The 27,948-nt window shown below is 41.7% G+C and overlaps 1 protein-coding gene across 1 annotated transcript in view; it reads left to right on the top strand.

Annotated features, from left to right (window-relative positions):
* Window positions 1–23,626, top strand: part of LOC127629029 (CBP80/20-dependent translation initiation factor-like) — a 68,923-nt gene extending 45,297 nt beyond the window's left edge. Inside the window, exons 9-13 of the mRNA XM_052106040.1 lie at window positions 2,105–2,558; window positions 3,243–3,542; window positions 8,706–8,861; window positions 17,317–17,370; window positions 17,978–23,626. Of these exons, the coding sequence (XP_051962000.1) occupies window positions 2,105–2,558; window positions 3,243–3,542; window positions 8,706–8,861; window positions 17,317–17,370; window positions 17,978–18,193 (1,180 nt within the window). The 3' untranslated portion in view covers window positions 18,194–23,626. The remainder of the gene's footprint in view (window positions 1–2,104; window positions 2,559–3,242; window positions 3,543–8,705; window positions 8,862–17,316; window positions 17,371–17,977) is intronic.
* The last annotated feature ends 4,322 nt before the right edge of the window (window positions 23,627–27,948 follow it).

Here is a 27,948-nt window from a genome sequence, read left to right as displayed (position 1 = left end):
CACCCTTCAAATTGTGTTTCGAAGACATTCAAAGGTAAAGTTTGAAAATCTAACTTGCGGACTCTGTTGAAGCTTTGTTTTGTAGATAATTTCAGTTTTATGTGTGCTACTTTTAGTTTTTATATATTCGATCATTATACAAGTATTGTGGTATTTTACCTCAGAATCAAGCGGCGTAGCCAGGAAATTACTTTTAGGTTGGGCCTCAACAAAAACCCCCAAAAAACTACAGATAACCGGCGCATTCAAACAGTTCTTTCACACTTTCAGAAATCATAATGTATAAATGTTTTAGTTTTTTACTATTTTATCAATATCTATTTGAAGTCAAAGAATAATCTCTAATATTCTGGGTGGGCCTGGGTATAATTTGGGTGGGCCCAGGGCCATCCCAGCCCACCCTTGGCTATGACACTGCTCAGAAAACTGTATTGATAATCTTACACCGAAAATATGTATGGTTAAGCAAAGTCTTCCCGTGAAGTCTTTGAAGTGAATGATGTTTTGACGGAGAGACTGGAGTGAAAGCTTTAAGCATCTGCGTGAAACGTGTTCCCTGAAGCGTGGCTTAAAGTGTTAACCCGTGTTAACTTATAGAATGTCACGGTCAGCAGCTTTTGCGTCTTATTTTCATCCTGGCATTGAGTTGTGAATTGTGTCTCCCCTAAAACGAACCCTCATAAAACCCCAGAACGCCACTGACAAACACCACCTTAACCAGGATGTCTTACTCTAAAGCTGTCAATCAAACGGAAAGACTATCCTCTCGGCGAGAACTGACCTTTGTGTGGGGGTGTATGTGTGCGTGAGTGGTTTAAAGAGCAGGGAATTCCTAGTTTTACAGCGGCACAAAGTTTACATTTGCTTTTTGTCACTAGTGAAGGCGTTAGTCTTTGATGTTTGCGCTGATGTTTCCAATTTGAGATGGGGAGGATGACATCATAGGACCCAAACTAACAGTCATATTCAAACTTCACCAGACTCGTCTAGAGGAATCTGTATTTTTTGGTGTGGAATGTCAACAGGCTTACGAAAGAAAAGGATCTATTAGTAATCCACGTGAACGCAGAATAAAGTCAATAATATACATATACCCATACTGACATATGGCGCACTCTTAATGTATGCTAACACAAAGATCACATGTCTGTGTGTATATGTATGCATATGTGTGTGTTTGTAAATCTTCATAATCCAGTGTTAGTTTTAGGATAACGTGAGATTGCTGGTGAACATAGATCATCCTGTAAACTCTGCACATTTGCTACAAACATGGAGATTTGGGTGTTTGCATATGGGCTGAGATCTACTGTAAATCATCATATACGAACATTAAAGGCCAAGTTAACCCAATTGAACATAAAATGAGATGTTTAGCAAAATATGGACGCTGCTCTTCTCCGATGCTGTTGAGCTCAAAAAGGACACAAAGCACCATTAAAAGTATCCTCCCCAATGTGTAACGCCCAATTCGCAATGCGCTCTAAGTCCTCGTGGTGGCGTAGTGACTCGCCTCAATCCAGGTGGCGGTGGACGATTCTCGGGTGCCTACGTGTCTGAGACCGTCAATCCGTGCATTTTATCACGTGGCTTGTTTAGCGAGTTACCGTGGAGACATCCAGCTATAACTGTACATTATCTCGTACTTGGCATACACAACTTTTAATAAAAAAAGAAAAAGAAAACCTGACTAGCTTACTTGTAGAATTCGCACTGTTATCCGAGAAGCAGGAAAGATGACTGGCAATGCCCGGATGGGCACTCTTGATACATGGATGTGCGGTTGTTACTGAGAATTATCAGACCACTAGATGGCGCCATTGACCAATCATAATCAAGTATTACAGAGAGCCTTGTAATAACATTAGTTAATGCTTAGTAATCATTAATAATGAACGATTGTACATTTATAAATTAACATTAAACATAAATTAATCAACAAGTACCGATTATTAAGTGATGTTAAAAATATATTCTTCATTGTTAGTTCATTATACCTAATGCATTGACTAATGTTAACAAATAGATACTTATTGTAAAATTTACTCTAGTAACATAAAAATAAATTCGCCAATTCGCTAACATGAATTCGTTCATCTCCTAGATCGCAAAAGCATCCGCCTGGAGGAGGAGCTGGCGGGAAATGTCAGAATCCACTGCAGGGACCGCAGCAGCAACAGCCAACCAATCTGACGCAACTGCCCAACGTAGAGCACCAATCAGGTGTTGGGACGAAGCACGGAGGGCGAGGTTACCAGGGGCAGCAGAGCCAGGGCTGTCGGCAGGGTGGTCCGCATCACGGCTACAGTCAGAACCGCCGCTGGCATCAACAACCGAAACACCAGACGAACAGTTCATCTCAAGGGGCCGACAGGGCACGCAATACCAAAGAGACCGATAATGTAAAACTGGAGGTGCTCGAACCGCAGACAGAAAGAGGAGTGAAGGATGAGCCAGTGAAAGAGAAAAAGAATGAAGAGAAAGAGAAGACGGAGGGAGGGAAGATTTGCTTACTGCAGTCGTCAAAAGAGAGACTGAGGAGGAGACTCAAAGAGAAGGTGAGAACTAGCCAATCATAACGGGTCATGCAAGACATCTGCTCATTCTTTATTATTACTATTTACTGCATTTCAGAATAAAAGTGAGGTCATCAAAACAATGACACAAATAGAAGTATAGGATTTAAGTAGTGACACAAATGAGATGCTTTTTAAACAGTATTGAAGGAGTACATCGATTTTCACTGCTTCACTATCGACTACAACTCATCCAGATAACAATGCATACATTTTAAATTTTTCAACTTTTTACATTGTTATATGAAGGTCACATTAAAACTGACTTCTAGACTTTCATCATTTACTTTTGGTACTTTTCAAATGCCTTGTATGTATTGCATTTATTGTTATTGTTTTAGCCTTGTCCCAGACCCAGACTTCCAACATTAAACTAGGAAAATCCATTATACAAATACAAGTTATTACACGTTTAAAACACTTATCAAAGAGTGAAATAAACAAACCATTTCAATATTCTTTGAGTGAAAATTATTTCGATACATTTTTAAAAAATTACAGCATTATGTTAATGTGGCATCAATTCCACCACGTTAAGTTTTTTTTGCCCCTAATAAAGTTTTTTCAATAATTAGTGTACTTGGTAACCGAGTGGACAAAAGTGTCAGAGAAGATCATGCTTGAGATGCAAATCACATGAACACTCGCTCTTCTTTTGAATGGCAGGAGGAGGTTGCCGTGGCGACAGCCGGACCTCAGCTGAACCGAATGGACAGATTATTAGAAATCTTGAACAGCATGAGGAGTAACAGCAGCGGTGTAGAGGCGCAGCTCACCACCTTCATGGAGGAGATGCAGAACTCCGCAGACTCCGAGAGGACGCTCAGTGAGATCGTACACACAATTTATCGTAAAGCAGTCAGCAACCGAAGCTTTGCGGCCACCGCTGCCAAACTCTGTGACAAGATGTCGCTGTTCATGGTGGAAGGCACCAAATTCCGTTCTCTCTTACTCAACATGTTGCAGGTGAGGTGTGTGTGTGTGTGTGTGTGTGTGTGTGTGTGCGTGCATGTGTGTACTTGTGCGTGCGTGTATGTGCCTGCGTGTATGCGTGCGTGTGCTTGTGTGTGTTCGTGTGTGTGCGCGCGTGTGTGTATGTGTTTATTGAATGTTTGATTCTGTGAATAGTTCAAGTTTGAAAGAACGTGTTCAGGTCATCACCAACATCAAGACAAAGACAATAAGAAATCTAATATTTTGTTATTTTTATTGTATTTTGAAAATGAAGCCTATGTTTAGGAACATTATAATTATTTTATTGGGTCATAGAAAGGGTGAAAAATGGTCAAGAAAAGTTACTGTTTTTGGTGCATGAACCTTGACTAACATTATTAATGCTACTAAACATGTAGAATGTGGCTCCTTTAAAGTCCCCGTGAACCGGAAGTTGCAAACGACTTTTCTCCAGTGTTGTGAAGTATTTCCGAGAGAAACGGAATACTAAATGAGGCAAAATAGTGGGCGTGGCTTTTTTTTCCAACTAGCACCTGATTGGATCTAAAAAAGTAGGTGTTTCATTCAGAAATGGAGGCAGATCTTAACGCAAGTTTACAATCGGTTGTTGAGGATTACTCGCCGCCTGAAACACCGCCAGCAGTCCCCTTCCTGCAGCAGGAGGAGGAGGAAGATGAAGAAGAACAGGAACACACTGAGGATCATTTCGTCAAGGGGGGAATCAGACCTTACATGTTTGAGCCGTTACATGCGGAGTGTTCGAATGGTAAAAAGTGTTCCGTGAGTGTCACAACCAAAAATGCACCTCCTCGCCATCTCTCCTTTCACACGCTGTCAATGCTCGCAAACACACAGGCAGCCTGTCTACTGTCAGTTGGAGGGGCGTGGTTACGGATGTTAAGGGACACCTAAACCGTCAAACCTACGTCATCAGGCAAGGTCCTCCAATGCAGAGGGGCGGGGAATTTTCAGATTTTGATTAAAGATTACGAAGCCAAAAATGTTTTTTGTGTGGACTGACTTGCATGGATGAATTTTTCACCACAAAACGATCAATTTAGGGAAACAAAGTAAGTATGGTCAATTTTGAATTCATGGGGACTTTAAGGTCTCTCTCTCTCACACACACACACACACACACACACACATACACACCCTGGCGGCCAACAGTTTGGAATAATGTACAGATTTTGCTCTTATGCATAGGCGGAAATCGCGGGGGGGTCGGGGGGGTCAGGACCCCCTATCTGAGGGTTGTCCCCCCCTAAAATATCATTAAAATATGTGTATTGTAAATAATATAATGATATATTCTTAAAATAAATGTTTAAGGAATAAAATAATACAAATGCAAACGGGGCAACAACAAAAAACCCCTTCAAAAATTGCTCTTGAGAATTTTTATGTTTATTGTCCCCCCCAACATTTTGATGAAATTTTCACCCCTGCTCTTATGGAAAAAAATTGGTACTTTTATTCACCAAAGTGGCATTCAACTGATCACAATGTATATTCGGGACATTAATAACATGAATTGAAAACAAATCTTAAACTACTTCAAAGAGTTCTCATCAAAAAATCCTCCATGTGCAGTAATGACAGCTCTGCAGATCCTTGTTATTCTAGCAGTCAGTTTGTCCAGATACTCCAGTGACCTTTGACCCCACACTTCCTGTAGCACTTGACCTTTCACCCCACACTTCCTGTAGCACTTGCCATAGATGTGACTGTCTTGTCGGACACTTCTGACGCACCTTACAGTCGAGCTGATCCCACAAAAGCTCAATGGGGTTTAGATCCGTAACACTCTTTTCCAATTATCTGTTGTCCAATGTCTGTGTTTCTTTGCCCACTCGAACCTTTTCTTTTTGTTTTTCTGTTTCAAAAGTGTCTTTCTTTGCAATTCTTCCCATAAGTCCTCCTGAGTCTTCTCTTTACTGTTGTACATGAAACTGGTGTTGAGCGGGTAGAATTCAATGAAGCTGTCAGCGGAGGACATGTGAGGCGTCTATTTCTCAAACTAGAGACTCTGATGTACTTATTCTCTTGTTTAGTTGCACATCTGGTCTTCCACATCTCTTTCTGTCCTTGTTAGAGACAGTTGTGCTTCGTCTTTGAAGACTGTAGTTACAACTTTGGATGAAATCTTCAGTTTTTGGGCAATCTCAAACATTGTATCACCTTCATTCCTCAAAACAATGATTGACTGACGAGTTTCTAGAGAAAGTTTCTTTTTTTGGCCATTTTTGTCCTGATATTGACCTTAAGACATGCCAGTCTATTGCATACTGTGGCAACAAAGACAATGTTAAGCTTCATTTAATGAACCTAATATATTTCAGCTGTGTTTGATATAATGGCAAGTGATTTTCTAGTATCAAATTAGCAATTTAGCATGATTACTCAAGGATAAGGTGTTGGAGTGATGCTGCTGTTAGTTACATCAGTAATGTCCCGAATATAGTTTGTGATCAGTTGAATGACACTTTGGTGAATTGAAGTACCAATTTCCTTCCTAAACAGCAAAACCTGCATATTATTCTGAACTTTTGGCCGCCAGTGTATATTAGTGTCTCTCTCTCTCTCTCTCTCTCTCTCTCTCTCTCTCTCTCTCTCTGTGTTGGTTTGGGGTCAGTCTGTCTGTACTGTGGTTTTGCTGCTGTAGCTCTAAGTGTTTGTCATTGTTTTTGAGAAGTGAATGTTAGACTCATTTCTAACTGTGGTGTTAAGGCAGAACTCTGACCCTGTTTCTGGTGTTGCCAAAACACACATCCTGTTCCACACACACACACACATACAAACACTGAATCTCCCTGCCGACTCACAAATGCATACACATTAGGGTTGCCATGATACCAAAACTTTGGCTTTGGTACAATACCAGCCCTGGTACCTCGGCATACTAAATCGATCAACAAATAAAAAGCCTCTTCCCCAATTCGGAACGCCCAATTCCCAATGCGCTCCAAGTCCTCGTGGTGGCGTAGTGACTCGCCTCAATCCGGGTGGCGGAGGACGAATCTCAGTTGACGGCGCGTCTGAGACCGTCAATCCGTGCATCTTATCACGTGACTCGTTGAGCGCGTTACCGTGGAGACGTAGCGCATGTGGAGGCTTCACGCTATTCTCCACGGCATCCACGCACAACTCACCACAGAGCGAGAACCACATTATAGCGACCACGAGACTCTTCCTGGGTTTCGGCATCAGTGTAGCACAGTTCAATGGAAAGGAGGAGGCGGCTAAACCAAAAGGCACACACACACACAGGTGACCAGGCATCTGTCGCACTGCCGTCTCCGGTCACCTTTATCTCTCTCGGGGTTCATCCCTGCTACACTCTTGCTTCACCCTCATGTTGTTACAAACATTAAAGGAGAGATTTTAAAGAATGCACTAGTCGCTCTTTCAATGCAATTGAAAGGGGACTGAAGCTTTAAAGCTATAAAAAAAAGCAACTTTTCAAGTTGTTCACACAATACAAAGAAAATGTTCTTCTGTTTATTTTAAGACGCCAAAGTTAAATATTAATTACAGGAAAGGGAATTCAGATCAGGCATCGGTGTGTGTGTGTGTGTGTGTGTGTGTGTGTGTGTGTGTGTGTGTGTGTGTGTGTGTGTGTGTGTGTGTGTGTGTGTGTGTGTGTGTGTGTGTGTGTGTGTGTGTGTGTGTGTGTTGAGGTAGATGAGTCACTCTGGTTTGTCCTCACATAAACCAGCGCTCTTCTCCCGTGTGACGCTCCAGCAGATGCTTTTGCGATCTAACAGCATTATGTAACAGATTCGCCGTCTACAAGCATCACTTTGACCCCTGTGAAATGACACGTCCGCTCAGACTCATTTAGCAATCTACCACAAACACAGAGAGTCATGCTGTTTGTGAGAACACTCACGTGTAACTACTACATACTAACGTGGGTGAAGGAGTATTTCATCCAAAAATACAAATCCTGTCATTTTCACTCCGTTTACAGTTATGCCCGTTTCTGACCTTGTATGCACTCACCGTTGGACGCGTGTGCACTCTGCAGTCATGTTTTACAAATAATGATCTGATTTTCTTTCGTCATGCATTTTTACCCAAACTGACCTGCGGTTTCTTAGACCAAGAAAGCAACAGGACTGACATTTGAGCACAAAGACAGATATTCAAAGGGACTCTCTAAATAAAGTCCCTTTGCTGTAAATAATTCAGCGCTGCGTTCATTTAGTAGTTGACTTAGTAAGCTGCCTATCTAGGGAGCATTTTTAGGAATCTTGTGACCTGAAGGCTTATTTGTTTGTTTATTATTTTATCTGATTATGCATTAATATATTTATTTTATTAGCTATTTTTATCTGTTTATTTTAATACATTTTTATACATATATTTTTTTATCAATTTAGTCTTTTTATCTATTTATCTTATTTTCTTTTGTATTTCTTTTTATTATTTTTATATATTGTTTTATGTCTATTATTTATCTATTTACTGTATATACATAATGATGTATCTTATTTTCATCTATAATTGTTTTTAATTATTAGCTATAATATTTTATATTTTTATCTGTTTATTTTAATACATTTTTATCAATTTATTCTTTTATTTTCTTTTGTATTTTGTTTTTATAATTTTTTTATATTTGTTATATCTATTATTTATCTATTTACTGTATATGTAATTATGTATCTTATTTTCATTTATAATTGTTTTTAATTATTATCTATAATATTTTATATTTTTTATCTATTTTTATCTGTTTATTTTGTATCTTTTTATTTTGTCTATTTATTTACTTATCTTATTCTATTTATTTATCAATTTTATCTATTTATTACTTTATATTTTTGTAATTATTATTTATTCATATGTATTTAAAATACATTTATTTTTTAATTATTTAAAAAGAAAAAAAATCTATTTTCTGCTTTGGAACAATATATAATAGTAAAAAGCACTATACCAATAAACTGAATTGAAAATTTGTATAGAAAAGTCTGTTCCAAACAGCTTGCCGAACTGGCTGTGGGTGATTGACTGGTGTTGCTATGTAGTTGCTAGGGTACATTGATGGTTGCTTATAAGATCCAATGTCTTAAGTACTGGTGTCTTCGTGCTATCTGTAAAACAGTATATGTTTTCTGCTCGCACATGTGTGTAATGTACATGTCTCTCGGCCTATCTCTCTCTCAGAGGGATTTCACGCGTCGTGAGGAGCTACAGCAGACAGATGTGGAGTGCTGGTTGGGTTTCATCACATTTCTCTGTGAGGTCTTTGGCACCATGAGGAGCAGCGCTGGAGAGCCCTTCAGAGTGCTGGTGTGCCCCATATACTCCTGTTTAAGAGAGGTACATGACACACTACACACCCTTCAGACATTTTCACAAAATAAAACATCAACAGAACACAGACGCAAACCGGAGGTTTCTGGAGACTCCACGGTCTCTTTCCAAGGTTGACAAGCAGCATTTATTAAGGGTAAACGTTCATAAACAAGGTTGATTTTGACATGGTTCGGCTCTGATATCAGCATGTCCTGACATTGATTGTCTGCCGGTCTTAACAGTGTTTGTGTGCGTGACACCGATTACAGTGTGTTTAAACAGCGCATGTCTCGGACTGGTGTGAAGTGTGTATCTGATGTGTTTGCGGACCGGCGGAGCAGGTTGGATGATTACAGGTGATCCCGCTGATCCCGCTCCTAACGGCATAATTAATGCCTCTTTAATACAATAATGATGGCCACACAGTAGGATTGTTACAAACGGCGTTTAAGAGAGTGAGTTCAGCCTGTTCTCTTACACATTTCACCCCTACAAAACCCTCATAGTGGAAGGTATACAGGGCATAGAGCTCATCACTTCTGAATTAAACACCCATGTGTCATTTATATGTTTCAGGGCGTGCATAGTACTGCAAACCTCTTATAATAACACAGACATTGGCTTAACTTACCCAAAGAGATGCCCTAAGATGCAGTAACCCAGAGAAACCACAATGCGATAAAGTATTGAATGTCACGCAAACATGGGACACTAGTGCATTTTTAGTGTTTCATCACAGGACGTGGGTCCTCGTCTCACCGAAATACATCACAACGGTTTGTTGTTATTTGTTTGAACTGTTCATTGAAATAGTTTGCATTGCTCTTTATTAATATGAGATGTTTCTATGAGAGTTAGTGTGCTGTAATGTGAGCCAGCAGTCCTGGTCCGGTGCTCTGGGGATGTCATTATGGGATATAACTCTAGTGGTTTCCCTGCAGACCAACATACAGAGACCCCATCATTAGTTTTTTGAGACCACCAGGGCAAGAACCCTCCAGACACCAATATTCATGTACAGACCATCAAACGCTGTTGGCCATGAGTTCAGACCTGCTATATGTTATTTATTCTGAGAAACATTTTTCTGAAACTGTTATTGTGGACGTGTGTTGGTTTACTATTCTAAATGTACTCTAATTTTAAATGTAGTGTGCTAGATTATATATATATATATCAATATAATTTTGTGTATTATAGATTCTTACAGGGTCACCAAATAATTTGTCCTATACATTTATATATTTATATATATATATATATATATATATATATATATATATATATATATATATATATATATATATATATATATACACACTCACCTAAAGGATTATTAGGAACACCATACTAATACTGTGTTTGACCCCTTTCAGCCTTCAGAACTGTCTTAATTCTACGTGTCACTGATTCAACAAGGTGCTGAAAGCATTCTTTAGAAATGTTGGCCCATATTGATAGTATAGCATCTTGCAGTTGATGGAGATTTGTGGGATGCACATCCAGAGCACAAAGTTCCCGTTCCACCACATCCCAAAGATGCTCTATTGGGTTGAGATCTGGTGACTGTGGGGGCCATTTTAGTACAGTGAACTCATTGTCATGTTCAAGAAACCAATCTGAAATGATTCGAGCTTTGTGACATGGTGCATTATCCTGCTGGAAGTAGCCATCAGAGGATGGGTACATGGTGGCCATAAAGGGATGGACATGGTCAGAAACAATGCTCAGGTAGGCCGTGGCATTTAAACAATGCCCAGTTGGCACTAAGGGGCCTAAAGTGTGCCAAGAAAACATCCCCCACACCATTACACCACCACCACCAGCCTGCACAGTGGTAACAAGACATAATGGATCCATGTTCTCATTCTGTTTACGCCAAATTCTGACTCTACCATCTGAATGTCTCAACAGAAATCGAGACTCATCAGACCAGGCAACATTTTTCCAGTCTTCAACTGTCCAATTTTGGTGAGCTCTTGCAAATTGTAGCCTCTTTTTCCTATTTGTAGTGGAGATGAGTGGTACCTGGTGGGGTCTTCTGCTGTTGTAGCCCATCCGCCTCAAGGTTGTGCATGTTGTGGCTTCACAAATGCTTTGCTGCATACCTCGGTTGTAGCAGTGGTTATTTCAGGCAAAGTTGCTCTTCTATCAGCTTGAATCAGTCTGCCCATTCTCCTCTGACCTCTAGCATCAACAAGGCATTTTCAGCCCACAGGACTGCCGCATACTGGATGTTTTTCCTTTTCACACCATTCTTTGTAAACCCTAGAAATGGTTGTGCGTGAAAATCCCAGTAACTGAGCAGATTGTGAAATACTCAGACCGGCCCGTCTGGCACCAACAACCATGCCACACTCAAAATTGCTTAAATCACCTTTCTTTCCCATTCTGACATTCAGTTTGGAGTTCAGGAGATTGTCTTGACCAGGACCACACCCCTAAATGCATTGAAGCAACTGCCATGTGATTGGTTGATTAGATAATTGCATTAATGAGAAATTGAACAGGTGTTCCTAATAATCATTTAGGTGAGTGTATATATATATATAATTATTATTTATTTTTTTTTTTTATCAATATAATTTTGTGTATTATAGATTCTTACAGGTCATCAAATCATTTGCCCTATATATATATATATATATATATATATATATATATATATATATATATATATATATATATATATATATATATATATATATAGATTCTTACATGGTCACCAAATCTTTTGCCCAATAAATATATATTTTAATTTTTTTTTAATAAGAGTTATATGATGTAGACGCTGCAATATTCACTTAACTCAAAGCCCATTGCTTTTGTAAAAAGGTTAGCTGATTTATAATAGGTCAACTACATCGAGTCTTAAAGGGCTATTCCATGTCAGATCAACCAAATTCAACTTGCTGAGATTTTCAATTTTGGTAATACCCCTACTGTCTGAAATCAAATACTAAATGTAGGTTGCTACATGTTTCACTTATTCTCAGTGTATTTTTGTACTTTTTTAAAATAAATCAATAAATGTATGTTTCTGATTTCAACATCTATTTATACTTCAGACATTTGTTTTGTTGGACAAGAAAAACTGTCTTCATACCATGTAACCAACATTTGGTTTTTGACAATGGGAAGATGGATCGAATGTAACCATTTACACTTTGGGGCCACATTGAGATTTCCATATCTCTGGTATTTAACCATACAGGGTCTTAAAAATGAAGATGGAAAAAGGAAAGTTTGTTCTGAACCATTATCCAACAGGATATTAAGATATGTGTAATACTTCTGAAGTTATAAGCAGCCCAACTTTGCAAAAACAACACAAAAATGTATTTTTTCCTATGTTGAGACTCACAGCATTGACATATGATGCAACAAGGGGTGCTGAAGTCCACTGATTTTAGTAATAGACGAATCTATCTCGGTGTACAAATAAAATCACGACGCTACCATATTTCTACGGTTGTTTTTTGACCTGTAGTTTTCTCCAAAAAATGAAAATTGCCAGTTTGACAATGTTAAGAATCTTTAACATTGGAAGCGAACTTTAGGGTCACAAATCTGCTCTTATGTTATATAGCGAGCGAGTATAGTATATTTAGTTAGCAAGTCTGTTGCAAGGGGGTTTGTGGTTTGTGCCGGTATTGTCAGCTGTTTGCTGAGACGGTGTTCCAGACCGGCTTGTGTCTGCTTTGATCAACACCGTCTGCGCAGGCCCTTGCAGGCCCCATACCTTACAAAGGACTGTCTGTGTCACTGCAAGACCAGCGCTCTGCTAGTCATCTCAGTCGATCTCTTGAGACACATACTGAGACTTTGCATTGACATCAAACTTATTTTACCTGCCATATAGAAAATGAACATGCAAACTTGGCATGCAACCCTGTTTTAATTAAAGATGCATGTAACTTTCTCATGCATCTCAGTCATCTTTTAGATCATTCAGAGGAGAAATCTTTTTAAATAATATGGCAAATTAAGACTTTTTTTGGCATGTCTGTACAGCACAACAGTTTATAAATGTCCATGTGTGTCTGGATCATAATCAGCGACTCTTGATTTCACAAACATGTTGGCCAAGACTTAAAGAACATTCTTACATAATCATATTGTCAAATGGCAAAATTGTGTCTTTTACGGGAAAAGCCAGTTTAAGATATGGGAAACCAGACCACAGAGTTCGAATATAGCTCATTGGTTGCAGTGTTGCAAAACACAAACCTGTGTACATTAATAAGCACTTACGTGGGTGGTAAGAGCTTATTAATGCTCCTTGCTCGCACATGCTCAGATTGAGGTCAGGGCTTTGTGATGGTCACTCCAATACCTTGACTTTGTTGTCCTTGAGCCATTTTGCCACAACTTTGGAGGTATGCTTGGGGTCATTGTCCATTTGGAAGACCCATTTGTGACTGAGCTTTAACTTCCTGGCTGATGTCTTGAGATGTTGCTTCAATATATCCACATAATTTTCCTTCCTCATGATGACATCTATTTTGTGAAGTGCACCAGTTCCTCCTGCAGCAAACACCCCCACAACATGATGCTGCCACCCCCATGCTTCACAGTTGGGACGGTGTTCTTCGGCTCGCCAGCCTCACCCTTCATCCTCCAAACATAGCGATGGTCATTATGGCCAAACAGTTCAATTTTTGTTTCCTCAGACTAGAGGACATTTCCCCAAATGTAAGATCTTTGCCCCATGTGCACTTGAAAAACTGTAGTCTGGCTTTTTTATGGTGGTTTTGGAGCAGTGGCTTCGTCCTTGCTGAGCAGCCTGTCATGTTTTGTCGATATAGGACTTGTTTTGCTGTGGATCTAGATACTCTTCTACCTGTTTCCTCCAGCATCTTCACAAGGTCCTTTTCTGTCTTATATGAACAGAGATGTTAAGCAGTTCCAATGATTCCTTTAAGTCTTTAGCTGTCACTCTTGGGTCCTTTTTTACCTTACTGAGCACTCTGCAGTGTGCCCTTTTGAGTCATTTTGGCTGACGGCCACTTCTAGTGAGAGTACCTATAGTAGTACTAAATCTTCATGTGTAGCTAGATTGTCTACTTGTTTACAGATGAATATCTAATCTCTTCGAGATAACTTTGTAACCCTTTCCAACTTTATGCAAAGCAACAATTTGTGATCGGAGATCTCTTTTTTGCAAGACAAGGTCCACGTCACCGGATGCTTCTTATGAATTGCAAACTCAATGTTTGAGTGCTTTTTATAAGTCAGATGAGCTCTAACCCACACCTCCAATCTCTTTAAATTAACTGGACGCCATGTTTGCCAACTCCTTATTCTAATTAGCTTTTGTTGGTGTCATTAGCCTAGGGGTTCACATACTTTTTCCAACCTACACTGTAAAAAAGCATCATCTTTCCGATGAGACGTTAAACCGAGGTACTGACTCTCTGTGGTCAATAAAAATCCCCAAAATCCCATTTGGCCAAATTCCCCAATTGGCCCCTAGCTATCATGGCCTTGTATTAATCTCCATCCCTGAATTGGCTACATCACTCTACTCTCTCCTCTCCACCAATAGCTGGTGTGTGGTGGGCGTTTTGGCGCACTATGGCTGCCGTTGCATCATCCAGGTGGATGCTGCACACTGATGGTGGTTGAGGAGAGTCCCTCTATGCTATGTAAAGTACTTTGAGTGCCTAGAAAAGCACTGTATAAATGTAAGGAATTATTATTATAAACATTAAGGTGTAATTTTCACCACACCAAACAATTTTGCCCCTAATAACGTCCCGAATGATGCACTGTACACTTCCAATATACACTATGTACTTAGTGTACTAAGCACTGCAGAGTGCTCAATAAAGTAAAAAAGGACCCAAGAGTGACAGATAAAGACTTCATTGGAACTGCTTAACATCTCTGTTCATATAAGACAGCAAAGGACCTTGTGAAGATGCTGGAGGAAACAGGTAGACGAGTATCTAGATCCACAGCAAATGGAACACCTAACCGGTAGTTTTTTGACAATCCGGAAGCATTCGCCATATAACAGATGATGCTGATGCAGAAAGGACGCTAGCTTTAGAGCAAACCTCAGTTCATCTCTTGCATCTTAAACATATATACACTCAAATACATGCATAGTAAAGTGTGTGTGTGTATTTGAGCAATCCTGTAGTCTCAGTTCAGTATTGTGGTGATGATGAGCAAAACTTCATCTGTCACAACAATTGTCTGGGGTTTTCACTCAGACTTTAGGTGAGAATTGTTTAGCTGGTAACCGTCGACTAGTGGTTTTTAAGCAACAGTGAAAGAGGAAGTTATGATGTGTGCATATACACGTCCAGATTACCAGCAATGACCGTCTAAAAGTTGTTTAGTTGTGTGATATGTACAGAGATATGGACATAATGAATTAAAGGATGATGGTTTAAAGGAATAGTTCACCCGCGTCTTGTTCCAAACTAGGCTTTCCGTGGAATCTTTGAGGAATGTCATGGCCACTCTTTTCCATATACAGTAGTCTAATGTAAGTGAATGGTGACTGAGGCTGTCAAGCTCCAAAATGACAAAAAAAGCACCATAAAATATTATAAAAGTAGCTGAGCTGTCCAAACCATAGACTGTAAAAAAAGATGGCCGATGCCCCTTCGCTCTTTTCCATTGGTGAGAACTGAAGCCGCCAGTGTCCTGATATGGCGCTGACATCTTGGGACTTTAGTCTGCGCAGTTGCGATTTCGGGACCAGACCTGCGCAGTAGTGAGCAGGAAGTAAAGCCGCGAAATCAAGGCCCCACCCTCACTCTCGCTGAATCGATCGCAAAAAATAATTGAAATAATTAATTATAGAAATTTAGATATTACATTTAAAGCTCCAGTCTCCTCAGTCCTCCGAAGATCCCGAAAAAAAGTCAGTTGGTGCTTCAGTGACTACTTCGCTCAGAGAACCTGTCAATCACAGCTGTCAATCATGATGTCACAGCACCGTTTTTATAGCATCAAATAACTAAAAACAAACTTATTTTGAAAACAAACACTTGAAATGACATCAACGTGATAGAAACGACAGTAAATGACAGAAACTATCTTTGGAAAAAAGATATGTGAAGTGTAATTTAATTGGTTAGTTGGTCTCGCGTCCCGTTGAATAACATGGGGAGGCGGGGTTTATGACCTATACTAGGACCAGTCACCGGGGGGGGCGATCGAGACGTTTTGGCTCCACTTGTGCGGCACACTTGGTCCAAATGAACACTTTTAACGCATGCAATTAACTAAAACCATTTAACGCCTTAATTGTGATTTATGCATTTACCCGTTTGACATTCGGCATTTTATTCAGCTCTGTTTGAGTGCTGAAAGCTTGTTGGAATAGGGCAGAACCTAGTGCGCTATATTCCAAGACTTCCCCCCTTTTTCCCCCTAATATCCTAATATGGCACCTTTGATGTCTATGTTTGGTCACGAGACACATAGAAAGCAATCGCTTTAGGTCAAATGGCATCAATGCACCATTTGTGTACTTTGCAGACCATTTCAGAGCTTTAGCCGAGAGGAAGAATATCAGTATATCAGACTACTATTTTGATACTTGTGTGGGGCTTTTATTTTGTCATTTTGTAGCTTGGCATCCCAGTCCCCATTCACTTCCATTATATGAAAAGGATCAGCCACTATATTCTTTACAAATTCACATTTTGTGTCCTAAGAAAGAAAAGTCTTGCGTGTCTCAATCAAGTGTGCCGCACAAGCCCTCAAAAGTGAAGCCAAAACGTCTCGATCGCCCCCCGGTGGCTGGTCCTAGTATAGGTCATAAGCCCCGCCTCCCCATGTTATTCAACGGGACGTGAGACCAACTAAACAATTAAATTACACTTCACATATCTTTTTTCCAAAGATAGTTTCTGTCATTTACTGTCGTTTCTATCACGTTGATGTCATTTCAAGTGTTTGTTTTCAAAATAAGTTTGTTTTTAGTTATTTGATGCTATAAAAGCGGTGCTGTGACATCATGATTGACAGCTGTGATTGACAGGTTCTCTGAGCGAAGTAGTCACTGAAGCACCAACTGACTTTTTATCGGGATCTTCGGAGGACTGAGGAGATTGGAGCTTTAAATTTAATATCTAAATTTCTATAATTAATTATTTCACACCATCATAAGTCAGAAGTGCAGGCGTGTGCTTGCAATTGATTCAGCGAGAGTGAGGGCGGGGCCTTGATTTCGCGGCTTTACTTCCTGCTCACTACTGCGCAGGTCTGGTCCCGAAATCGCAACTGCGCAGACTCAAGTCCCAAGATGTCAGCGCCATATCGGGACACTGGCGGCTTCAGTTCTCACCAATGGAAAAGAGCGAAGGGGCGTCGCCCATCTTTTTTTACAGTCTATGGTTTGGAATGGCATGAGGATGAGTAAATGATGACTGAATAGTTTTGCGTTTTTTTGCGACGCTGTTCTAGTGTGGATGAGACACGTAACCTGTGCTTTCTCTCTTTCTGTATGTGTTAGCTCCTGGAGTCCCCTGAGGTGAAGGAGGACGCTGTTCTCTGCTGTTCTATGGAGGTACATATTCATTGCATAGTGGCTGTCGATATACACACACACACACACACACACACACACACACACACACACACACACACATCTCCATCAGAGCTTCTGTACGGCTCCAGCCAGAGAGAATATGACGTCCCATCTGCCCGCAAACCAGATCACTACGAGACAGAAAGTCTGGACATCTGACTGCTTCAGTCCAGTGTGTCTCTTTCTCACTCAGACTAGCATCTGTTTCTCTGCCCCCCCTGTGGAGTTGACCTCTGACCTTTACTTTAGTCTAAGTATGTCCTCCTCGCTTGAAACAACTTATATCCTCCTAGAAAGTGCTGACTCCTCCCTCCCCTCTTTTGGTCTCCACAATGGCCAGACAATAAGCATTTAATGGTCTTAACCACAAACCATCGCTCAGGACATTAGCCAGAATTGAACATATAGATGGAAGTAACTTAGTATGGGATAGTTTCCCCCTTTGATGTCTTTAAACGGTCAAGCCTTGTGGGTAAACTTGAGGGCTGCAAAGGCAGAAAGTGTTTGACCATTTCTATTTCTATCTTCACCTCGAAGTCTGGATTTCTCTCTCTCCCCGTTGATTTTCATGTCGTTCCTTTCGTAGCTCCAGAGTACTGGCCGTCTCTTGGAGGAGCAGCTTCCTGAGATGATGACGGAGCTTCTGGCCGCCGTTCGGGATAAGATGTTGTGTCCGTCCGAGTCCAAGCTGACCCGTTCGCTGCTGATGGAGGTCATCGAGCTCCACGCGCACCACTGGAGCCCCCTCGAGGCGCTGACCACCGCTTACTACAACAGAACCATCCAGAAGCTTACCGCATGACGCTTCCGCAACGCAACAAAAACCACTGGAGGTCCTGACCCCCTGCGTACAACTACGCAACCATCTAGAAACTCCTCGAGAGACACAATTAAACTCAAACAATCCGCTAGGAGCCGAAAACGCAGTATGACATCTCAACCATCCAAAAAGTCATTAAGACGTGCACAAACACCCCTAGAGGACATAAATAGTACTGCAACAATAAAATACACACACACACACACACACACACACACACAACAAGATGAGAGAACCATGGATGGATGGATCGGGGGTGTGGACGAGAGGGGCATTATGGGATGGGGGTAGACCCGGGGTCAAAGGTCAGAGGGTGAAATATGCAGATTGAAATGAATATGTATATGCTTTCACATCACACCTGCATATTCATGAGCTAACCCAGACACACAGACGCAAAACCAGACAGTCATTACACACAAACACACGTGCGCAGACAGTCGGTGTCTTATTAAGGTGCGGCGTCTGTACTCCAGACAAGCATCAGCGAAGCGTCTCGGTCATTTATAGGTGCATCTCCCGAAAACATCGTCTGGTTCATATTTCACCCCGCCCCAAAAAATGAAATACAAATTTTTTTTTTGGCATAAATACGTATAAAAAGTGAGATATTGTGACGATATTTTTCATGATAATAAAGCACATTTTTTGCACCAAATTCTCAATACTGTTATACATTCGGATATTTTTGACATTTTTATTATTATCATTATTGGTGATTCTCAAAATAGTCTTATGAAAAATACTTAAAAACAATATTTTTAAACTTATCAATCAGCATAAATACAATGCACCAAACACATCCATGATATATAAATAATATATGTAATCATATTAATTGAATTATATATATATTCATTTATTTATTAAATTATTACTGTAATGAGAATTAGGGGTGAAAATGTCTTTTATGCCATGAAATAGTGCAAAATGTCACAGTGCAAAATCTCTTCATTGTCCTAAAACAGGGTACATTTACTTTATGCAAAATATAAGTTCTTCTTTTTTGGGGGATTTGGGGTGTAAAGTTCCAGAAATTCATTTTAGACCACAGACAGAATACAAATATTCATGTTTGTGTGTGCACAATGTGGAGGAGATCTTCTATGAGACTGTGCTCCATCCAAAAATCCACCTACCCACCCCCTGACCCCCCCACCCGGGTGTCAGGAGCGCGCCGTCGCCCATCAGGGGTGTGCAGCTGTGGTCACGCTGACTCTTCAGGAGCAAGACTTTCTATTGTCATACAAACACACACGGCAGATGGGTGTGTGTGTGTGTGTGTGTGTGTGTGTGTGTGTGTGTGTGTGTGTGTGTGTGTGTGTGTGTGTGTGTGTGTGTGTGTGTGTGTGTCTAAGCGTCAGTCAGATCTCTTGAGTTCCTGATCCGTCACAGAGCATGGCCACTACTGGTCCCTCGTCCTCGTTTATAATGTGTTCTAATGTCTTAGTATGTTGCATTAATGTTGTTGTTGTTGTTATTATTATTTTTCTCTTGAAGTTGCATTTTGTTTACAATGAACGTATAAATGTACGTTATAGGCCTCGTTAAGCACGACCAGAATGAAACGTTTTTGTAAATTGACACGTTCAATTCAGTGCGACAGTTTACGCTAGAATGGTTTTACGAACAATTCGCGAAGAAATTATTTCCGTTTGTATTTCACGAACGAGCACAACTAATTTCGATGTTAAAGGTGGGGTAAATCATTTCACGGTCCGCTAGATGTCCGTTCGGGTGTTTGTACACTGCATTGGCTCTGTAAATGCGAAAATATACACCGATCCACACAACACTATTGCGCGTGCATGAATTTGTGGGCGGAGCTTCTAAAGGAGCACTGAAGGAAGGGGTGTGTTTGTTTGGCAGTTGAGTCTTTCTCAGGAATCACTTACTCCAACTTTAACAGTTCGTAAAAACATTCTTGCATAAATCCGCGCGTTCAACACAACAGTGGTTTTCCAAACGATTTGCACATATATTCATTCTTCTTGTGTTTCGCGAATGAGCAAAACAAAACTTTCGTTGGTAATGCGTCATAAAAGCATTATTGTGTACATTTTAATATTGAATTGAATGCAAAAGTGTGCATATGTTAAACGAACAATTCACATTGAAATTCTGGGTATCTCAGCGAGTATTGACGCTGTCTATCACAACTGGATTCGCGAGTTTTAATCCAGGGTGTGCTGAGTGACTCCAGCCTGGCCTCCTTAGCAACCAAATTGGCCCGGTTGCTAGGGAGGGTAGAGTCACATGGGGTAACCTCCTCGTGGTCGCTATAACGTGGTTCTCGCTCTCGGTGAGACACGTGGCGAGTTGTGCGAGGATGTCGCGGAGAATAACGTGAAGCCTCCACACGCTCTACGTCTCCACGGTAACGCTCAACAAGCCACGTGATAAGATGCGCGGGTTGCTAGGGAGGGTAGAGTCACATGGGGTAACCTCGTCGTGGTCACTATAATGTGGTTCATTCTCGGTGGGGCGCGTGGTGAGTTGAGCGTGGATGGCGTGAAGCCTCCACACGCGCTATGTCTCCATGGCAACGTGCTCAACAAGCAACGTGATAAGATGCACGGATTGCTAGGGAGGGTAGAGTCACATGGGGTAACCTCCTCGTGGTCACTATAATGTGGTTCATTCTCGGTGGGGTGCGCGGTGAGTTGTGCGAGGATGTCGCGGAGAATAACGTGAAGCCTCCACACGCGCAACGTCTCCACGGTAACGCGCTCAACAAGCCACGTGATAAGATGCGCGGGTTGCTAGGGAGGGTAGAGTCACATGGGGTAACCTCCTCGTGGTTGCTATAATGTGGTTCATTCTCGGTGGGGTGCGCGGTGAGTTGTGCGAGGATGTCGCGGAGATTAAAGTGAAGCCTCCACACGCGCTACGTCTCCACGGTAACGCGCTCAACAAGCCACGTGATAAGATGCGCGGGTTGCTAGGGAGGGTAGAGTCACATGGGGTAACCTCCTCGTGGTCGCTATAATGTGGTTCATTCTCGGTGGGGTGCGCGGTGAGTTGTGCGAGGATGTCGCGGAGAATAACGTGAAGCCTCCACACGCGCAACGTCTCCACGGTAACGCGCTCAACAAGCCACGTGATAAGATGCGCGGGTTGCTAGGGAGGGTAGAGTCACATGGGGTAACCTCCTCGTGGTCGCTATAATGTGGTTCATTCTCGGTGGGGTGCGCGGTGAGTTGTGCGAGGATGTTGCGGAGAATAACGTGAAGCCTCCACACGCGCTACGTCTCCACGGTAACGCACTCAACAAGCCACGTGATAAGATGCACGGGTTGCTAGGGAGGGTAGAGTCACATGGGGCAACCTCCTCGTGGTCGCTATAATGTGGTTCATTCTCGGTGGGGTGCGCGGTGAGTTGTGCGAGGATGTCGCGGAGAATAACATGAAGCCTCCACACGCGCTACGTCTCCACGGTAACGCGCTCAACAAGCCATGTGATAAGATGCGCGGGTTGCTAGGGAGGGTAGAGTCACATGGGGTAACCTCCTCGTGGTCGCTATAATGTGGTTCATTCTCGGTGGGGTGCGCGGTGAGTTGTGCGAGGATGTCGCGGAGAATAACGTGAAGCCTCCACACGCGCTACGTCTCCACGGTAACGCGCTCAACAAGCCACGTGATAAGATGCGCGGGTTGCTAAGGAGGGTAGAGTCACATGGGGTAACCTCCTCGTGGTTGCTATAATGTGGTTCATTCTCGGTGGGGCGTGTGGCGAGTTGTGCGAGGATGTCGCGGAGAATAACGTGAAGCCTCCACACACGCTATATCTCCGTGGTAACGCGCTCAACAAGCCGCGTGATGAGATGCGCGGGTTGACGGTCTCAGACGCGGAGGCAACCGAGATTCGTCCTCAGCCACCGGGATTGAGGCGAGTCCCCACGCCACCACGAGGACTTTGAGCGCATTGGGAATTGGGCGTTCCGAAATTGGGGAAAAAAGTAACGCGTTCTGCTCGTGTTTTTAGCCGTAGATCTGTTGCACAGGATTCGTTTCGTTTTGCACTCTTAAGGCGATCACTTTAAAAAATGTAATAAAATAAAGAATAGAAAATGACAAGCTTGTATGTAAGAAGCGACGTGAGTCGTGGAGGATTTTGAATGTTAGTCGAACGCTTTTTGCTAGGATGAAATTTAGAATCAGGTTTTAAACAAAAAATAGTGGCCTTTGAAACCCCCTGTGAGTTTTACCATGTTGTAGTTTGAAAGCTGAACGCCTGTGCAGACAATGATCATTTAGTTTTATTTGCCCTGCAACTTCCTAAATAGATGTGAGATATCGAAAATAAAAAATATGCATGAATTAAAATGAAATTGCATATCAGTGGATACCAGGAACGCAGGCCATTTTTCCAAGCTCTGTTTACTTTTAACACATTTGTTTTGCTGAGGTTGATGATGAAATCTTTTAACGGTCTTTAACAACAGTGTGCATTATAATATTGAGTCATCCAGATATAAATAAGCTACATGTAATCTCGTAATGTTGTCTGTGGCCTCCAGCTTTAGTTATTTAGTGGAGGAAACCCTCTCATGCAGAACCTCTGATCTTTGGGGTTTGGGGTTGCATGTTTTCTGTCTTGCATCAAGAATCCAAGTGAAAAGGCAAATGCACACTTTAATGGGGAATCTTTCCAAAACAAGTCAGGGTCCTATTTCACCCCAAAATCAACATCGTATTTTGCATTAATGAAGACTATTAAAAGTGTTTGTACCATCAAGATTAATTTTTTTTTTTTTTTGCATTTTTATGACAATTACTTTAATACAAAGATTATTTATATTTATTTATTAAAATCAGCATAAATTTAAGGCAGTGCAAAAAATAATGTCATGCTTTGCAAAAGTTTTTACAATTAAAAAAATAGATATATTTACATTTTCTTTTTTTTTTTTTTTTTTATATTATTTTTTTTCGTGTTACTGTATGGTAATGGTACAAAAGTATATATTTTATATCCGCAATTAAAAACAAATTTTCTTTTTTGATTTTTGGGCTTAAAGTTATCAAGCGATTCACCCTTACAGAGTGATTTCGCACACCGCCGTCGGTGTAGTGCGTTCCAGATTCATCTCTGTGAGTGTGCGTTTGTCTTTGCAACATGATTTAATGTTTGTTTTTGTATTTTATTTGATTTGCTCCTAGTTGTAGCTCTCCGCATCCATTTGCTCTCGTGCATTGTCGGGGTTTGCGTTTGATTTTTAGACTCTGTGACCTTTGACCCTTTTAGTGTTGCTACCCACTAGAATATGTGAATGCAGATCAGCTTAATTTGCATTTTATGGACATGCAAAGTAGATGTGGCACTATGTCAGCTGGCTGAACTGTAGAGTTGGGCTAATTAAAGGATGTCATCTGAATATTTTAATGCACCTGAAAATAAACTGAGAAGGGGTGAAAAATGGAGTGCTTGTCATTTATTTTTATGGCCATGTGTACCGTTGTCTCTGTCCCGTTGGTGTAAAAGGTTTGAGTTTGTGCGGTTCTTGTGTACGTTGTTGACCTGCTGTTCTGTATTTCTGAATAGATTTGCATCATTTCCCAGCTAACATATTTATGATATGAAATGTTTCGGATCGTTCCATTTTGGTGTGTGAACTTGAAACATTCTTGCTTTTCTCAGTTGCCTCCTGAGACGTCACGTGACTCGTTGTGCATGACACCGCGGAGACTCACAGCATGTGGAGGCTCATGCTACTCTCCACGATCCACACACAACTCACCACACGCCCCATTGAGAGAGACCACTAATCATGACCACGAGGAGGTTACCCCATGTGACTCTACCCTCCCTAGCAACCGGGCCAATTTGGTTGCTTAGGAGACCTGGCTGGAGTCGACTCCAGGGGTGATAGCCAGCGTCAAGCGGGTGGGTAGCTCAGTGGTAAAGATGCTGACTACCACACTTGGAGTCGTGAGGTTGAATCCAGGGCGTGCTGAGTGACTCTAGTCAGGTCTCCTAAGCAACCAAATTGGCCCGGTTGCTAGGGAGGGTAGAGTCACATGGGGTAACCTCCTCGTGGTCGCTATAATGTGGTTCATTCTCGGTGGGGCGCGTGGTGAGTTGAGCGTGGATGGCGTGAAGCCTCTACACACGCTATGTTTCCGTGGTAACGCGCTCAACAAGCCGCGTGATAAGATGCGTGGGTTGACGGTCTCAGACATGGAGGCAGCTGGGATTCGCGTGGGACTGCTCACTTACAATGTGGAAATACATTTTTTTCATGACAGTCAATGACATCACAAACAGTGACTGTAATGTACATCTCTCTCTCTCTCTCTCTCTCTCTCTCTATCCATCCAGTGGTGGTGTGACCCCTTTTGTTTTATTCCAGTTATCAACATAATAATAATATGCATAACACTTGCATACCCACCTCTCTCTCTCTCTCTCTCTCTCTCTCTCTCTCTCTCTCTCTCATGTATCACTGTAGTGAGATTACCATGTCTAGGTGAGTGTGTCGGCTGATTGTATCTATTTTCTGAAGATGACAAAGAAGTGTTTGACTTCACACACACACACACACACAGCTGTGGCACAGACACACACACAACTGGGTGCTTTCTGCAGCTGCCAGGCAGATTTAAACTCTGCAGTCTGACAGCTGTGCGGGAGAGAGAGACAGCAGCTACCTGCAGAGTGAGAGAGAGAGAGAGATGTGTGTCTTATTGCAAGTATGAAGGGACACAAATCAAGAGACGATAGGTGTCTGTCCCTTACAAAAATGTACCATGGTATTTATAATATATGAAACTTTCAATTGAAATAGGATTTCATTGCTCATTTTATTGTCCACCATTTCTCTCTCTCTCTCTCTCTCTCTCTCTCTCTCTCTCTCTGGCTCGTTCAACCATCGGCCCACATCCTGACCCTGCCAGCGAGGAAATGATGTCATGACCTGTTCGCATCCTGAATGAACAGTTTAATGGTGCTGTTTCTCTGTCACACAATGTGTCGCAGTTGGAGCTTGGAGTTCTCTCTCTCTCTCTCTCTCTCTCTCTCTCTCTCTCTCTCTCGTTCTGTTTTTCCTGCTTTCATCTTCTCTTTTGAGGAGACTCATCTCCGCTGTGGCTTCTTGTTGAAAACCCAAAGCTCTCTTCATTTCAGGCGAACCCTGCTCTGCATCCAAAACCTCCCTGCTCTGCCTGCCAACACTATCAGCACCGGCCGCTCGGAGAGCAGAAGAGAGAAACTCTTTTTTTTCTTTAGCCTGCAGGAACACTTGCATGAAAGCGTGCACGGGTATATAGGTTCATCTGAGCGCTGTGATGTCTGAGAAGAGAGAGAGAAACCTTTAAAGGAATAGTTCACTCCAAAAAAATAAAAAATAAAAAAATGATTCACCTTCATGTTGTTCCAAACCTGTATAAATAGCATTAATCCATGGAACACAAAAGGAGATATTTAAAGGATGCCCATGTGCAATATATCAAAGTCGTCTGAATTCATACAATATCTTGTACCGAACCGAAATTTCAGTTGTTATTCTCTGAAAACCTTTCCCTCCGTCATTGCTCATTTCTCACAAGGCATTCGGCATCACCTGCGTCCAATCTGGGGCAACATTTCTTAATGCTTTATATGAAAATATGTGGTTGATCCATCAACTCTGGGCACTTTTAGTGCTGTGGAAGACATTTTTTACATTCAATAATTTATTTTATTTATTTATTTATTTTAAACTTCTTACAAATACAGTTAATGTGCATCATCACAGCAAATTTGTGACTTTTGTAAAAAAATAAATAAAGCACATCACAAATTCTGTATTGTGTTTAATAGAGCTCAATGCTGGAAATGATGCTGATCAGGGCTGGACTGGTATTCTGGCATACCGGGCATTTTCCCGGTGGGCCGACTCACTTTGGGGCCGAACAGGGACGGACTGGCCATCGGGAGAACCGAGCAAGCCGGTGGGTTGGCCACGAAACTGCCCTATGTAGAATGAACCACAAAACGGCACCGCGATATGCAGAAAAGGACAGCGAACACCCCCCGCCACCAACACACACACACACACACATACACACACACTTTTGGGCCAGTTGCAAAACATTCAGTTTAAAAAAAAAGGTCCGTTTTAGGACGTCACCGGGACGTCAAAGTGCCCGAAGTTGAGAGAGTATACGGAAAAGACCGGCGTGAACATTCTGCCCAACATCTCCTTTTCTGTTCCACTAACGAAAGTTGCATTGCGTGAGATTAGAACAACATGAGGTCGATTTATTTACTGATCGGAGAACAGCAGAATTATCCTTGCACTGAAACAGAGCTGGAGGCCAGTCGTCCAATCAGAAGACACCGTGTTATTTTTGCAGCGGTGGGTAAACCGGGTCAATGTTTTATTCAGGACAGAAGTCACAACAGAGGGAGGAGATCTGAAACAGTTCAGTGGGAGAAACTCATAAGCACGTTTCTTAAAAGCATGTGTGTGTTTCTTTACATCATGTGATGCTTTCAGGTCAGCTAGGGTCACAGAAGTGCTGCTGTCTGTGTCTATTGAGTGAAACGTACACACACACACACACACACACACACACACACACCTCATCCAGATTGTGTCGGTATGTGGTTTAGGCGTCAGTTCATGAGCAGCAGGCGATATCACCTGATGTCTTTGTTGCTAAGCACCTGCTCCTGTCTAGCAACTGTCACCAATGTAACTATCCTGGGAGTGTTCCACTTTTGCTAGGCAACGAGAACTCTAGTGACAGGCTGACAGTTTGACCCCTGCCATGCATGCCGGTGACAGCAACGGCATATTTTAGTCTATAAAGTGCATATATGTTGGTATAGAGAATGTTCTAGGTTATGCATGCAGTATGTTTATATGCACTTTAAAAGTTTGACACTTATTTGAAATGTTGCATGTCCATACTGAAGCCTATATAAGTGATTGTAACGCATTAATCGGACCACAATTGGCCTCTGTGCCATATATATATGCATGCTTCAAAAGATGTTCCATTATGCATTGTGTCATGTATGCATGGACATACTTTCACACTTGCAAATTCAATGTGTTAGCATGAGACCATTGTGACATCATAACCAACATAAAACAGCAAGAGCAAATTCCATACACCGGCATTACGTCAGGAGAAAAGTAGTGCCACCTCAAAAGGATGATTTAAGCCAGTTAAACGCTCCTATATCTCCCATTTTTGGAGAGGAATTCAAGTTTCAAGTTTTCATGGCGGTCAAGAGGTTCTCAAAACATCAACAGCTACACACACACTGAAGTCATTGATTTGTGAGGTGGCGTACATCTCGCGGAGTGAACGTTTGTGTGTGTGTGCGCGCAATTAAAGCAGCTCCACGTGAACGCTTGAACCCAACACTGTTGTCACATGATCAGGTCTACATTGAGCCCCCATGTTCATGTGCAGGTTTGATTTGGCCGACTGACAGTTATTGCACACACGTGTGTGTGTGTGTGTGTGTGTGTGTGTGTGTGTGTGAATGGCAAGATTTGCATTGGCTTTCTTCATCACTGTGGTTTCTGTCGTATTTTGGGGGTCTTTGATGGCAAGTTTTATCGTAACAGCATAGTTAGTGGCATTATTAGCTTACTAATCATAAGAGCGAAACTAACACTAAGTGATAGTCATAAGCAGTGTTTGCTCAGTCAAGCATATCAGAATATCAGAGACTTTAGGGGTGGACTCTTCAGTGGGCGACCATCCAGAACACCCTAGCAACCGCATAGCAACTTGCT

This window comes from Xyrauchen texanus, chromosome 35 (genome assembly GCF_025860055.1).
Source record: "Xyrauchen texanus isolate HMW12.3.18 chromosome 35, RBS_HiC_50CHRs, whole genome shotgun sequence".
NCBI classification, from domain to species: domain Eukaryota; kingdom Metazoa; phylum Chordata; class Actinopteri; order Cypriniformes; family Catostomidae; genus Xyrauchen; species Xyrauchen texanus.
Note: the sequence above shows the minus strand (reverse complement) of the source record. Positions and strands in the feature narration are given on the sequence as shown.